Source organism: Pollicipes pollicipes, unplaced genomic scaffold, assembly GCF_011947565.3.
Source record: "Pollicipes pollicipes isolate AB1234 unplaced genomic scaffold, Ppol_2.1 Scaffold_7231;HRSCAF=8579_pilon_pilon_pilon, whole genome shotgun sequence".
Lineage (NCBI taxonomy): Eukaryota > Metazoa > Arthropoda > Thecostraca > Pollicipedomorpha > Pollicipedidae > Pollicipes > Pollicipes pollicipes.
In genome coordinates, this window is record NW_023597034.1 from 27,898,141 (window position 1) to 27,911,292 (window position 13,152).

A 13,152-nucleotide genomic window follows, 5' to 3' on the forward strand; every position below is an offset into this window, starting at 1 on the left:
TTTTTTTTAATGAAGCTAAAAGAAGCTTGAAAGTAGGAAATATGCGTATGATATCGATCTGAGCACACTTCCGCAGTCATGTTTGAGGTGAGATAAGATAAGTGGGAGTATTTTGATTATGGTATTTCAGTTGGCTAACAACAGAGTGGCCGGCTCTAGCAAGGTTGACGTGTGATGCATTAGAGTTACATGTTCGTCACGTAAGGCTGGCAGACTAGCCCTCGGACGTCCGTGCCACTGAGCGTCTATTCCGTCCGACAGCGACCTCAAGTTCCACCAGCTGCACGGCCGGAACGCCCGGGTGTCCATGAACGGCATGACCGCCAGCCGACCGAACGCGCACGGCGAGTTCAACGGCTCCATCATCATGTCCAACCGGCCGCTGCGAGACGGCGAGGTGTTCGAGGTCAGGCCGCGCCCCTCACCCGTGTGCGACGAGGGGACGAACGTGCAGCTGCGGATGAGGGGCCGCTGCCGATGTTTTGGGGCGCGTGCGAGCTTTTCATTAGGTTATGGGCGCCATATGACCAGCGTAGTCGGTGCGCCCCAAAGCCCAAATCATCATCACCAAGCTATTCATGTCATGCCTTTTCTCCGAATGCGGGTGTTACGTGTTAAAACTGTGGTACAGTTCAGATGCTTTATGAGCAGTGGATGGTAAGAACATCGGATCGGTCGGGTACCCGGGCGAGGCGTTACGGAAGGTCTCATGCTTTTCCCGATTGGTATTTACGTGCATACGGCTCCAAGCGAGCGGTGGTAAATAACTGCAGGCTGCGATTATTTGCATGCTACGTTTTCAGCGTAAAAAAGTGACCCTGTTAAAGCTGAAGGGATTCATGCCACTGGCTGTTTGTGCTGTAGAATATGTAGCAGTTACATGAGAGGGTTTTGGGCGGCGTTTGCAGGTGATCATCGAGCGCATGGTGGACCGGTGGAGCGGCAGTATCGAGGCCGGGGTGACCCTGGTGCCGCCCGAGAGTCTCAGCTTCCCCCGCACCATGACCGACATCGAGTACGACACCCTGGATGATCTCCGGCTCGGCCGTCATGAAGGTAAGCGACCGGGGCTCACCAGTGTCGGCTCTGTACCGCACTGGAGCTGAGGGATAATCCCCGGCCCGTGGACCTTGGCCCCAGCCGATGTGGGCTGAGCAGGCACCAGTCAGCCCGCCTGGGGAGGAAATGACGGCCATATATTCAGGATGTAACCATCTCGTAGAGTGTAGACGTTTTAGATTGGTTTGCCACATTTAAACAGATCATGTTTGAGCGTTTTCGTACCCGGTGGCTCCCATTTTGGCCGCAAGGCATGCGATCATGGCGACAGTTGTCATTGGGCGTACACGCATTTTTGCGTGGTGTTATTTTTCTGACCTTGCCAATGGCAGCCACACGTAAGCCGCAGGCCTGAGGGGTGACACAGCTCTCGGAGCCTGGACGGATTTTCCCGGTGCGCGCAGAGCTTTTCGGGCATAGGCACACTCACTTAGTTCCATTCATGTTACCACTTTGCATTCTGTTTTTCCTCCCGCTGCGTTTCTGAAAGAATGCTGATTTGTGTCTTAGACCCAAGATATGCTATAATATGCTATAATATACCTTTACATTAGGCCCCAGTAATGTTTGAAAGGTGTTATCATTTATTACATGGTTGTTCTTTATCGATGGTACCCATCACGCACATCTTCCAAGAGGTTTTGTTTGTGCTCAGTGATGTTTGAGGGTGATCATTATAGCAGGGGTGTGTGGAGGAATATGACAGTAATAGCTGTGTGATTTTGCGCCACATTTGCGTCCGTAATTATTCCAGACTGGTATATATTGATGCTAAAGAGTTCCTTTCAGATGTCTGGATGTCTGCTGTCTTTCCTCCCGTAAACACGATTTGAAATGGATTTTGCTCAGGCAAAATTGTATCAAATTGTTATGTAAAAATGTTAGCTCCCATTCTAGCGCGTGGCATCCTTGAATCGATTCCCATGTAATAGAGTACGCGGGAGACAGAGAAAGTGTATGACAGACAGAGACAGTTTATGTAAGAGAGTTGCCGCCGCGCCGCCACACCGTCCGCGGTGTCGGCGGCCGGCTGTCGTCCTGCTGGCCGCCGTCACCGCCGCCGCTGCTGTACCGTCGCGTCAACGCTCTGGCCGGCAGGACGGTGTCACCATCAAGAGCCGGTACAAGTGTGACCTGGACGCGCTAGGCGTGGGCTCGCGCATCGGCCTGGCCCGCCTGGCCGACTCGACGCTGCACGTCTACATCAACGGCGAGGATCAGGGCGTGGCGTGTGACGCCGTGCCGCCCAGTAAGTGGCGCCGACACTGTCGCACCTTATCAAGGCCAGTTCCGGTGGAGTGCACCTGTTTCAGTAGTATTCAGTGTTAAACTGCTGGCTTCGTTCGTGGCCGAGTGCGAGAGGGATGCGGGGAGTCTGTGGCTGACTGTTGGGTGGCCAAGAATTCAAGATTGCTGGGCCGAACTAACGACGAGTCGTATTTTCGACGCGCTGACCTGGCGCGTTGTGCTGCAGACGTGTACGCCGTGATCGACCTGTACGGCCAGTGCGCCCAGGTCAGCGTGCTCAACCACGTGACCCGGCTGCAGGACAACAGCCTGCTCTGCTCCGACTCGCAGATCCTGGAGAGCTCTCAGGCGCTCAGCATACTGCTCGGCAACGAGATAGCACACAGGTGACGCGACATTGACGCTCGGGCGCCGGTGGCCGAGGCTGCCGGGGAGGGGGGGGGGGGGGGGGGGGGGGGGGGTCACTGTCAGGGCCGCCAGGACAAATTGGGGGCGTTTATCTTTGGGTCCTCAGAACATTTATAAGTCACGCGTTTGATGTTGGTTTGAGTGAGCGATCACGGCAAGTACAATTCAGAACTTGCAGCCTCCACTGATTTGCACATCTAGGGCCAGCGGGAAAATCAAGGGCCAAGGGTCACTGTCTGGGCGGGAAGAACGGAGTGGACGCATGATACTCATGCCAGGACCTGCGACTTTCATAGGTGGCCGGAAGAATACAAGGTAACGCTATATAACGTGGTGGGGGAAAAGCTTAATGGACGGCTACTGAAATATACGAATCGCTGCTTCAGCAAAGTTTCATGACTCCTGTATGGTGCACGTCTGCCAAATAACTGCTTCGATTTCTCTTAGCTCTATTGTCGTTCACAGATTTAGCCTGTGCTGTGGGAAGAATGTGAACCTGCGCAACAATAATACGACAGCCGTCCGTCTGCGGGGCTTTTCGAACTCCGTGGTAATCACGTCATCGCCCCTGCTTCCGGACGAACTGCTCGAGGTAAGTGTTGGAAGCGTGACTGACAGTAAATTTCCTCACTTAGCGGGGGCTTTGGTGGCCGGCAGATAAAGTTCCTCGTATAAGTTGTGTACATCTTGTATAATTAATTGTTTTGAAAATTTGGTCGGAATCGTTGTTCGGGTGGATTACTATGATCGGCACTTACGCCGCTCTTATTGCGTGAGTTCCGACACGACCATCCAGTCTTAAGAGTGCGGGTCGCCGGAAGAATTTGGACGAAGGTTAAACGTGCCTCAGTGTTCTCCGGGACAATGTGGCCCAACGCAGCGGACGCAGGCTATCCCAGTTAAGGCTAAATAGCCGTTGCATTGAGGGACTTGAACCCACCCCACTACGGGTGGATGAATCGGAAGGTAGGCGCTCTAACTAACTGAGCTATCGGACGGGCAAAAGCATTTTAGGCGACTTGTCTGACATGTCCTCCCTTTCCTGTTCCGTGTGAATTTGTTTGGAGCCTTAGGGTTATCAAGCATATTTCATACAAATTTCATGCCGATTTGCTCGAGCGTTATGGGTGTAATTTTGATAATGTGATAAGTTATCCTTATAGGTTTTTGGATGCCGTAGGGGAGAAGCAAGAAGTAGAGCTCAATATTTTAACGGTGCATGAATATGTATATGCTGTGCACCTTGAAGGCCATGGGATTCACAGGACCCACGTCAGTTAGTCCATGCACTATTATTTTGAGGTTTATTGGACACCCGCGCGCAGCTTACAAACCGGTATAGAAAGTTGTTTTGACAACCTTTTTTAATGAGCCGGAATCGAGGCAGCCACGGATCCTTTAGACTGCATCTCGGATGACAAGTCTGCGACCAGACTTAAACGTGCTTAGCTTATCATACTTTATTTTGCGAGTGTCATAAGTGCCTTGATCCCCCACGTGTGGTCACTGAACAATGTGTTCGCGTGGTTGTGTATTTGTGACATTTGTGACATTTGTGACATTTGTGCCATTAGTTCGCTATACTGAATCGTAGGACCACCATTTTAAATGATGGCTGCCAATCTACCCGTATAAATTACGGAATGTTGGTGGTGGGGTGGAGCCGTAGGCAGGCTAAATCACTGCTCGTCCATGCATTGTGCTGTTTCGACAAAAGCTTGGGCTGAAATATCAGGATGCCTTTATTTTGTATTTTCACGATTTTTCCATCGACGAGATGTGAGGCTAAAAGGACAACTCTTCTTTCGTCTGGAGCAGCTACAAGTTTCTCGCGCCTTCCGCCGACCTCGCTTGAGATCATTGGTGCGACTCGCCGGAGGCAAGTTTGTTTAAGTGTGCTTTAGATGTTGCGTACAAGTTGCAGTGCAACTATGGCCATGTCATCTTTGCAACAATGCCGTCCGGTGACGTTTGTCCGAGTCTGACGCCTGTGAATGTTTTCAGCTGCGGATTGAGCAGCTGTGTGATCAGTTCTCTGGTTCCCTGAGACTGGGTCTTACATGTTTCTCGCCCAACAACGTGGGCTGCATGCCTGCCAGCCTGGATCTGATACCTGACCACACCTGGTGGATAGAAGGTAATGATTGGGATCTGGACGCGATACCTGACCGCCTCTAGTGGATAGAAGGTAATGATTGGGCTAGGGTACGGCTGGTCCCACGGATAACACTAGCAATAGGAACAGGAACCGTCGTAGCTACACTGCAGGAACAGGGTACCAGGTACATTATACAGGACGGGACACACTGGTGACGCTATGTATGACAGGGAGAGATGAGCCGTCACCGGCAACAAACAACGTGGATCGCCGCCCTCTCTGTTAAATAACGAGTTAATGCGGTGCGGGAGCCATGCACACGGTACACGGCACGGCCAGTGGTCGTATAGTACGCCATCTGTCCGGCTGCGAGAAGGTCCTGGCCGTAGGCCATGCACTTAGGACATACCGTCAAAATTTAATGTGGTTGGTGACCATTAAGCGTGGCAGTTATGATTGAAGTCACTGACTGAGCTGGATGCAGGTGCAGATGAAGTAATTCACAGCAAGATGTATCATCCTATTCAGTGGGTCTGAGCACCATCCCTAACTTTGAGAAGAAACTGGGTGGATTTGGGTTTTTAATTCAGGTATTTCGTATTTGTGATGTGGCTTAACGGTATCCAGTTCTATTTAATTATATTTCGTGTGATCTTACACGGCATTTCCTAAAATAGGACTGCTAGCGTTCAGTTGACGTAGTTATAGTTAGTACATAACAGCACTGGACTCGGTGGCTGCTGCGTTGTTTTCTGGTTTTGAAGCTGCCAAGTGTGCCTAGTTTGATGGTGGCACGGTATAGCGTGGGCTTCAGTTGACAGCGCATATTTTGTAAGCCGTCGGTGTGTTTGGCGTGTCGCGACCGCGGCAGCCTGTTGGTGAGGCGGCCGGTGCTTGTCGCAGGGAGTGAGGTGCGCAGGGACGGCGGCAGTGTGGCGTGTGGTGACCGCGGTAGCCTGTTGGTGAGGCGGCTGGCGCTTGTCGCAGGGAGTGAGGTGCGCAGGGGCGGCGGCAGTGTGGCGTGTTGTGACCGCGGTAGCCTGTTGGTGAGGCGGCCGGTGCTTGTCGCAGGGAGTGAGGTGCGCAGGGACGGCGGCTGTGTGCGGCTCAACTACTGCCCGAGCCTGGACCGGCTGCGGCGCGGGGACCGGGTCGGCATCCGCTGCACCTCGGACAGCTGCCTCCAGCTGGTCATCAACGGCGAGGACATGGGCGTGGCCTCGTCCGGCCTCCCCAAGGTACCGCGGCCGGAGCCCGCACCCCGACACGGCCTGGCCAGTACGGCTGGATTCTGTTTCCAAGCCACTGCTCCCTGCGCGACTATTGGCAGTTGACCCCCCCCCCCCCCTCCCCCCCCCCAGATGGAGGCATCTGGCCTCACACTGGCACCTGACACTAGGTACGGATCGTGCTTTTGGCACGTGACCGGAAACCCTTTCCTCGGTTGGCTTAGGTATGCTATGGCGTTATAGTTCCGGAATAGGGTCGGATGCCGGACGCTTGAAGCAAGACAGTTGAGAACCGGACGTGATCTCCCTCAGCGACTTTGACGTGTTGACGTGCTGCTGGGCTACGTCACGCTAGGTCATGCTCCCGGAAATACGGCTCGTGGTGGGCCTTCTGAATTCGAGGTGGAATGTTTCAGGGAATGGTTCAATCGTGCTGTGTTGAGTTGTGTCCAAGCATCAATTACTGTGAAGCGAAGGCGTTGGATATGGACGGAGTGTCATCCCGTCATGAGATATCCGACTGTTTGATCGATCGTTTGCCTGAATGCCCTCGAGAGAGACGCCCGAGCGTTGGGACCGCTCCCTAGCCGGCGAGAGCGTGCTCTCGGGTTGTAAGACGCTCTCTCCCTGCCACAGCGGGTGTGGGGCGTGGCCGAGCTGTACGGCCGGACACAGTCGGTGACGGCGGTCAGCACGTCGCGGGCGCTGGCGTCGCCGGGCGGCGGCGCTCTGCCGGCCGCTGTCGCTGCCGACTCTCCCGGCTCGGTGATGCAGGACTCGCTGGAACTCTGCGGACCGCGGCCCACCGGTACGGCCGGGGCGCGGGCCATCGGCGCGCGCCGCTTCACGGGCGTGATGTATGCACCTGGGTGGTGCTCGTGCCGCTGCACACGTGACACACAGCACGGTCAGCTCACTGGCGTTTGGGCCCAGTCGGAGTCATAGGCAAACACCAAGTGAGTAGCCAGAACAACCTACTGGTGAACCCTGGGGTTGAATGACCAGGTATTGGCTAATTCGCGCCATGTCATGCTGATTGCTCGAAATCCTTCTTGTTGATGTCTTACAGTGTTCCTTTTTGTTTGAGTGCTACTCGTTTGGAGCCGGGTCGTTCTGACGTGGCTTTACACCACCGGCCCGTGCAGCAGCTCCGCGGCCGGGCGGGCCGGTCGCCGCCGCCGCGGACCGCTTCCACGATTGCCACGGCCGCAACATCGCGCTCAGCAACAAAGGCTGTGTGGCGCGCCGCGTGGCCAGCTACAACCAGGGCCTGGTGCTGTCGGCCCAGCCGCTGCGGCCCGGACAGCTGTTCGAGGTAAGGGCTGGGTCAGAGCGACGCTCACACTCCGTGGTGGGCCACGCCCGGCATCAACACCCAGTGCTGTGATGGTGTGTATGGGATGTACAACATGGGAGGTGATGGTATGTATGTATGTGATGGTGTGTACAACATGGGAGGTGCGGTATGCTGCTTACGATGCCGGAAAAATTACTCAATTTGCCGCTTGTTTCATGCAGTTTTGGTGTGGCGAGCCTCGTCCTTGAATATTTATATTGCGTCCGTGCGGAAAAGGCACTCCACGGTGAATACTCCTGTGTTGTCAGCTGCTGTGAACTACAACCTGCTTCTTCCTTCAAGTTGTTACTATGTTTTGTTGGACGCCCGGTGTTGCTGAAAGTGTGGTGTCGGCTGGCGCAGCGCCCGCCAGTACGTTTGTGTCAGGTGTGCTCTGTGCGCCTGGTGTGACCACCGGATGGTGGGCAGGTGCGGATCGAGCGGCTGCGTCAGGTGTGCTCTGTGCGCCTGGTGTGACCATCACCGGATGGTGGGCAGGTGCGGATCGGGCGGCTGCGTCAGGTGTGCTCTGTGCGCCTGGTGTGACCATCACCGGATGGTGGGCAGGTGCGGATCGAGCGGCTGCGTCAGGTGTGCTCTGTGCGTCTGGTGTGACCATCGCCGGATTGTGGGTAGGTGCGGATCGAGCGGCTGCGTCTGGTGTACTCTGTGTATCTGGTGTGACCATCGCCGGATGGTGGGCAGGTGCGGATCGAGCGGCTGCGTCAGGTGTGCTCTGTGCGTCTGGTGTGGCCATCGCCGGATTGTGGGCAGGTGCGGATCGAGCGGCTGCGTCTGGTGTACTCTGTGTATCTGGTGTGACCATCGCCTGATGGTGGGCAGGTGCGGATCGAGCGGCTGCGTCAGGTGTACTCTGTGTATCTGGCGTGACCATCGCCGGATGGTGGGCAGGTGCGGATCGAGCGGCTGCGTCAGGTGTGCTCTGTGCGTCTGATGTGACCATCGCCGGATGGTGGGCAGGTGCAGATCGAGCGGCTGCGTCTGGTGTACTCTGTGTATCTGGTGTGACCATCGCCGGATGGTGGGCAGGTGCGGATCGAGCGGCTGCGTCAGGTGTGCTCTGTGCGTCTGATGTGACCATCGCCGGATGGTGGGCAGGTGCAGATCGAGCGGCTGCGTCTGGTGTACTCTGTGTATCTGGTGTGACTATCGCTGGATGGTGGGCAGGTGCGGATCGAGCGGCTGCGTCAGGTGTACTCTGTGCGTCTGGTGTGACCATCGCCGGGTGGTGGGCAGGTGCGGATCGAGCGGCTGCGTCTGGTGTACTCTGTGCGTCTGGTGTGACCATAGCCGGATGGTGGACAGGTGCGGATCGAGCGGCTGTGTCTGGTGTGACATTCACCGGATGGTGGGCAGGTGCGGATCGAGCGGCTGCGTCTGGTGTACTCCGTGCGTCTGGTGTGACCTTCACCGGATGGTGGGCAGGTGCGGATCAAGCGGCTGCGTCAGGTGTGCTCTGTGAGTCTGGTGTGACCATCGCCGGGTGGTGGGCAGGTGCGGATCGAGCGGCTGCTGCCGTGCTGGAGCTCGTCGCTGATGGTGGGCGTGTGCCGACTGAGTCCGGAGCGGGCCTCCAGCCTGCCCGTGTCGGCCCTAGGACTACGCCGAGCTGCGTGGTACATCGCATCCGATGCCGTCTTTCACAACGGCGTCAAGGTATCCGCCTAGTGGCCAGAACCTCCGCCACACTCGTCACGGATACTTATGAATGCCGTGAACTTGACGGCTATGTCGTGGTTGTCCTGCGAGTACTCGAAGTGGGCCGCCACTGTATCGTGTTGTCCGGACACGACCTGAGCGAGACGACCTCGCCATGTTATCTCACTTTTCTGAAGTGAGTTAACGGGCGAGGCCTGATTGTAATAATTTGGCATCTCATGTCATTGGCAGAGGTCAGGACCGTGGCAGTCCAGCAGTGACCATTGATTGTCCGTAGTATAACGCACTGGTTGTGGCAAGGCAGTGCTTGGACTAGGCGATGTGCCCCAAAGGCGAAATCAAACAGTGGCCACGTCGCAGTTGCCGTTCGCCGTGTGCTGCCGGCGATCTCTGCCCGATCTGTGATCTGTGATCACCTGTGACTCTCGCTGTTGTCACGCGTCTCGACTCTCGATCCAACTTGTGTGTGTTGTCTGAGCCAACTTATGTCTCAAACACCCCTGTGCTACAGGCCCCTCTCTCCTACGGCCCCCCCCCCCTCCCCCATCGAAATCGAAATTCGTCTGCTGAACCCTGTCAGAGCTCCGCTTACTGTACCGCTCCCTCCCCCCTTGAACCCGCACGGGACGTGGGCTGCTCAGGTCCGCAGCCGGTACGGTGTGGACCTGGACACGCTGTCGTCGGGCCACCTGGTGGGCGTCATGGTAGACGCGCAGGCGCGGCTCCACCTGTACGTCAACGGCGCGGACCAGGGCGTGGCCGCCGCTCCCGTCAGCACGCCCTGCCACGCGCTGCTCGATCTCTACGGCCAGTGTGTGCAGGTGAGGGGTGCCGGGCGGCGGCCGCGTCTGATGCGGCGCCCAACAGGAGCCGGGCCGTGGCCGCCCGGCAGCTGGGCAGATTCGATCGGCGCGGGTAACATTTTGGGCGCAGCCGTAGCTAGTTCCATGTATCGATTTGCTGCCCGTCCATGACGAAGCAAACGCTGTCATTGCCTGCTCGTGTGATCAAGGAGTTTGCCGAGACAATGTGTGAAGCCTGTCCTGGAGTGGTGGAAGGCCGGGCCGACGGTCGTGCGGTGCACTGCGCCGTCGCTGACGCGCGCCTGCCGCCAGGTGTCTGTGTGCCAGTCGGACGGGGCGGTGGAGGAGTGGCCCTCGGCCGATCCTCTCCGCAGACTGCATGGCGCCGAGCGCGCCCCTGCCGACGTGGCGCCCGCCGTCATGAAGAACTGTACCTTCCAGAACGCCTGCCTACGCTTCAAAGCTGCCCTCGGCCTGCCCGGTACTTGGCCGTGTTCTTAGTTGTTTGACTGCCCGTCTGGTATTTGGCCGTACTGTTGGTCATCGGGCTGCCTGCCTGGTACCTGGCCGTACTCTTAGTTATTTGACTGCCTGCCTGGTGCTTGGCCATGCTGTTAGTTGTTTGGCTGCCTGCCTGGTATTTGGCCATACTGTTAGTCGTTGGGCGTGCTGCCTGGTGCTTGGCCGTACTCTTAGTCATCGGGCTTTCTGGTACTTGGCCATACTCTTAGTTATTTGACTGCCTGTCTGGTACCTGGCCATACTCTTAGTTGTTTGGTTGTCTGTCTGGTACCTGGCCATACTCTTAGTTATTTGACTGCCTATGTGGTACTTGGCCATCCTCTAAGTTATTTGACTGCCTGTCTGGTACTTGGCCATACTGTTAGTCATCGGGCTGCCCGCCTGGTACTTGGCCGTACTCTTTGTCATTGGGCTATTGTTAGCATGCTTATACCTGTTTTACGGATTTGTTTTTGATACTGGCGTGAAATCTTTTGTAGCTGAATCAAGCTGTTTTCTGCTCAACGGAGCATGGTTTTGCGGCTGGAAAGATGGAGATCATCTTTCTCCCCTGATCCTGTCTGGGGGCAGAGGTGCATGCACCCGCTGCAGTGCAGTGCGTTCCTCCGCTGGCGGTGGGTTGGTGTGCGCCTGCTGATGCCGTGGTTGTGGCCATGTGTCCACGCAGCCGCCTGACGAGCGGCGCTCATGCCGGCAGACGAGTACTTCTCGTCGGAGCCGGCGCAGTGCCTGTGCGAGCCGTGCTGCCGGCTGCGCGGCGCTGCGGCAGCGGCGGCTGTGACGACGGCCGAGCCGGGCCGCGCCGCCGGCTGGTGCCGCCTGCCGCTGGCGGCCGCCGTCGACCCCGGCTGGCACGCGGCCTTCGCGCCTCTCCGGCTGGGCGACGTGCGACGCACACTGGACCGCGGCCAGCTGCTGGTGCCAGGTGCGACGCCGACGGAGAGGGAGACGGGCGCCACTGCTGGCGCCACTGGCAGCCAGGGCTGCTAGACGCCACCCCAATGGGTGGGCGCCGGTCGGCGCACCGGGGCTCGATCGCGGTGGCGGTCATCGCTTTTGGATGGAATCTGGCACAAACGTGTTTTGCGGTGGAATGCTGGGTCTCACGCGAGCATACTTACGTAGACTCCCATCGGGTTACGTTCGATGGCCCGTCCGGCCATAAAGATAGTTCACAACACCGTATGGCTATCCCGCGCTCACACCGGATTTTGTCACCTGACATTCTGTGGCATCCGATTCGATGTTGAGTTTGACGATCTCGTTTGATGTTTGTGGATCGATTCGTTGCAAGACTTGAATGCATTTGCCTGTGCGGCTGCTAGCGTGGCAGATGAGGTCAAACACTTGAGCATGCAGCCTTTGTTATAAGTATCGCAAGTCTCAGCAGACGGTGGTACCGTCGCATCCAAACTGAGCGCCACCTGAAAAAGAAGGGAGGGGATGACCGGGGGACGAGGGTGCGGTGGGGCGGCTGAACTTGCCAAAGAGAGTCGGTTGCTCCAGGCGAAAGAAGGGCTGCTCTGAAAGGAATGTCAGTCGTAGCGCCTCTGGAAAATCTTTTTAAATATCTGGCGAAAGCCTTTAACAAAGGGCACTCAATCCTTCAGGACTGGCTGTGGGGGATTGTCAGAGACGTTATCAGTTCTGTGGCATGTGCGGCAGTGGAGAGCGCAGCAGCAGTACGCAGCATGGGCGGTGTTTTATCGTGCGATGCCTCGATAATATGGAGACAGTTGGTGGTCGAACCTGCCGATCAAGCAATCAAAAGAAATAACTTAAGCATGTGTGTCTTTTGCGTTTACGACCACCAGTGCTTACCAAAACCATTTGAAGTCATGCCCATACGAACTCAGAGAACATGCTGATATCCAAAGCACTCACAAGCAAAAACGTGCTCATCCAAAGATGCTACCAACGTGCGGCAGTGTTAAGCATATTTTTTCCTCAGAAAAAAAAGTATTTACACGGTGGTTGTCAGTTGTCTACGATCATTTACGCACAACTAATATTTAATGTCACAAATAAGGTTTTTTCACTGAACGGTTTCGGCATAACTTGCTCCATATGCGTGCTTTGGTTTTGATTCTCCGCACGGTCAAGTTCGGACGACTTCAACAGGTCTGAACGATGCTGCTAACAATTCTTCGCAAAATGCTCTACTCCGTCGTTAACAGATCTGTCCAAACGAGTGGCTCGAAAGAATGAATCATGCGTTCAAAACATTAAACGGCCTACAAACCCAGCTGCGATCAAACCTGGTCGCAAATGCGTGCGAAGGAAATGAATGGACGGACGATTCATTCAGGGATCTGACAGGATGGCAACCGCGTAGTAATCATGACGAAGGCCTATAACGAGCCCGCGTGGCGGCTTTGCCAGACTCCTTGCTGAAATATTTTCAGCGAGCCATGAAACCGCAACTATTTAATCGATAAATGATCGGTGGGCTCTCGTCTCACTCCCTCAGAAGTAAAATTGAAGTCGGTTAGATCCAGTTTACCACACTTGGACTGATCCGGACGCTGTATTCGGCCGCATCCCCCGCCTTCCGCGAACGCGCGAGTGGACCTCTCGCCGCTGACTTGTAACCACTTAGGGTGGCTGGTGCTGAGGATCTCAACCTGGGCTGGTCGCCGCGTTCCGCACCTGAATGCGACTTGCGATACTAATTAGGCAGACTGTACCGGACTTCATCGTGTCATCCCCATCGGCCTGTTTAGCATTGGTTTCACGCTCACCGCCTTGTGGTGAGTGCCTTGACTGCAT

General features: G+C 56.1%; 1 protein-coding gene across 1 annotated transcript in view; it reads left to right on the forward strand.

The window, feature by feature from the left end:
• The window catches only part of LOC119109941 (neuralized-like protein 4), a gene marked incomplete at its 3' end in the record, with an annotated part of 31,746 nt that extends 20,607 nt beyond the window's left edge, over positions 1-11,139 (forward strand). Inside the window, 14 exon segments of the mRNA XM_037233687.1 lie at positions 262-406; positions 909-1,025; positions 1,027-1,056; positions 2,158-2,308; positions 2,534-2,693; positions 3,181-3,307; positions 4,720-4,852; positions 5,885-6,051; positions 6,679-6,850; positions 7,188-7,357; positions 8,894-9,055; positions 9,700-9,879; positions 10,174-10,342; positions 11,081-11,139. Coding sequence (XP_037089582.1) covers positions 262-406; positions 909-1,025; positions 1,027-1,056; positions 2,158-2,308; positions 2,534-2,693; positions 3,181-3,307; positions 4,720-4,852; positions 5,885-6,051; positions 6,679-6,850; positions 7,188-7,357; positions 8,894-9,055; positions 9,700-9,879; positions 10,174-10,342; positions 11,081-11,139 — 1,942 coding nt within the window.
• Between the last annotated feature and the right edge of the window lie 2,013 nt (positions 11,140-13,152).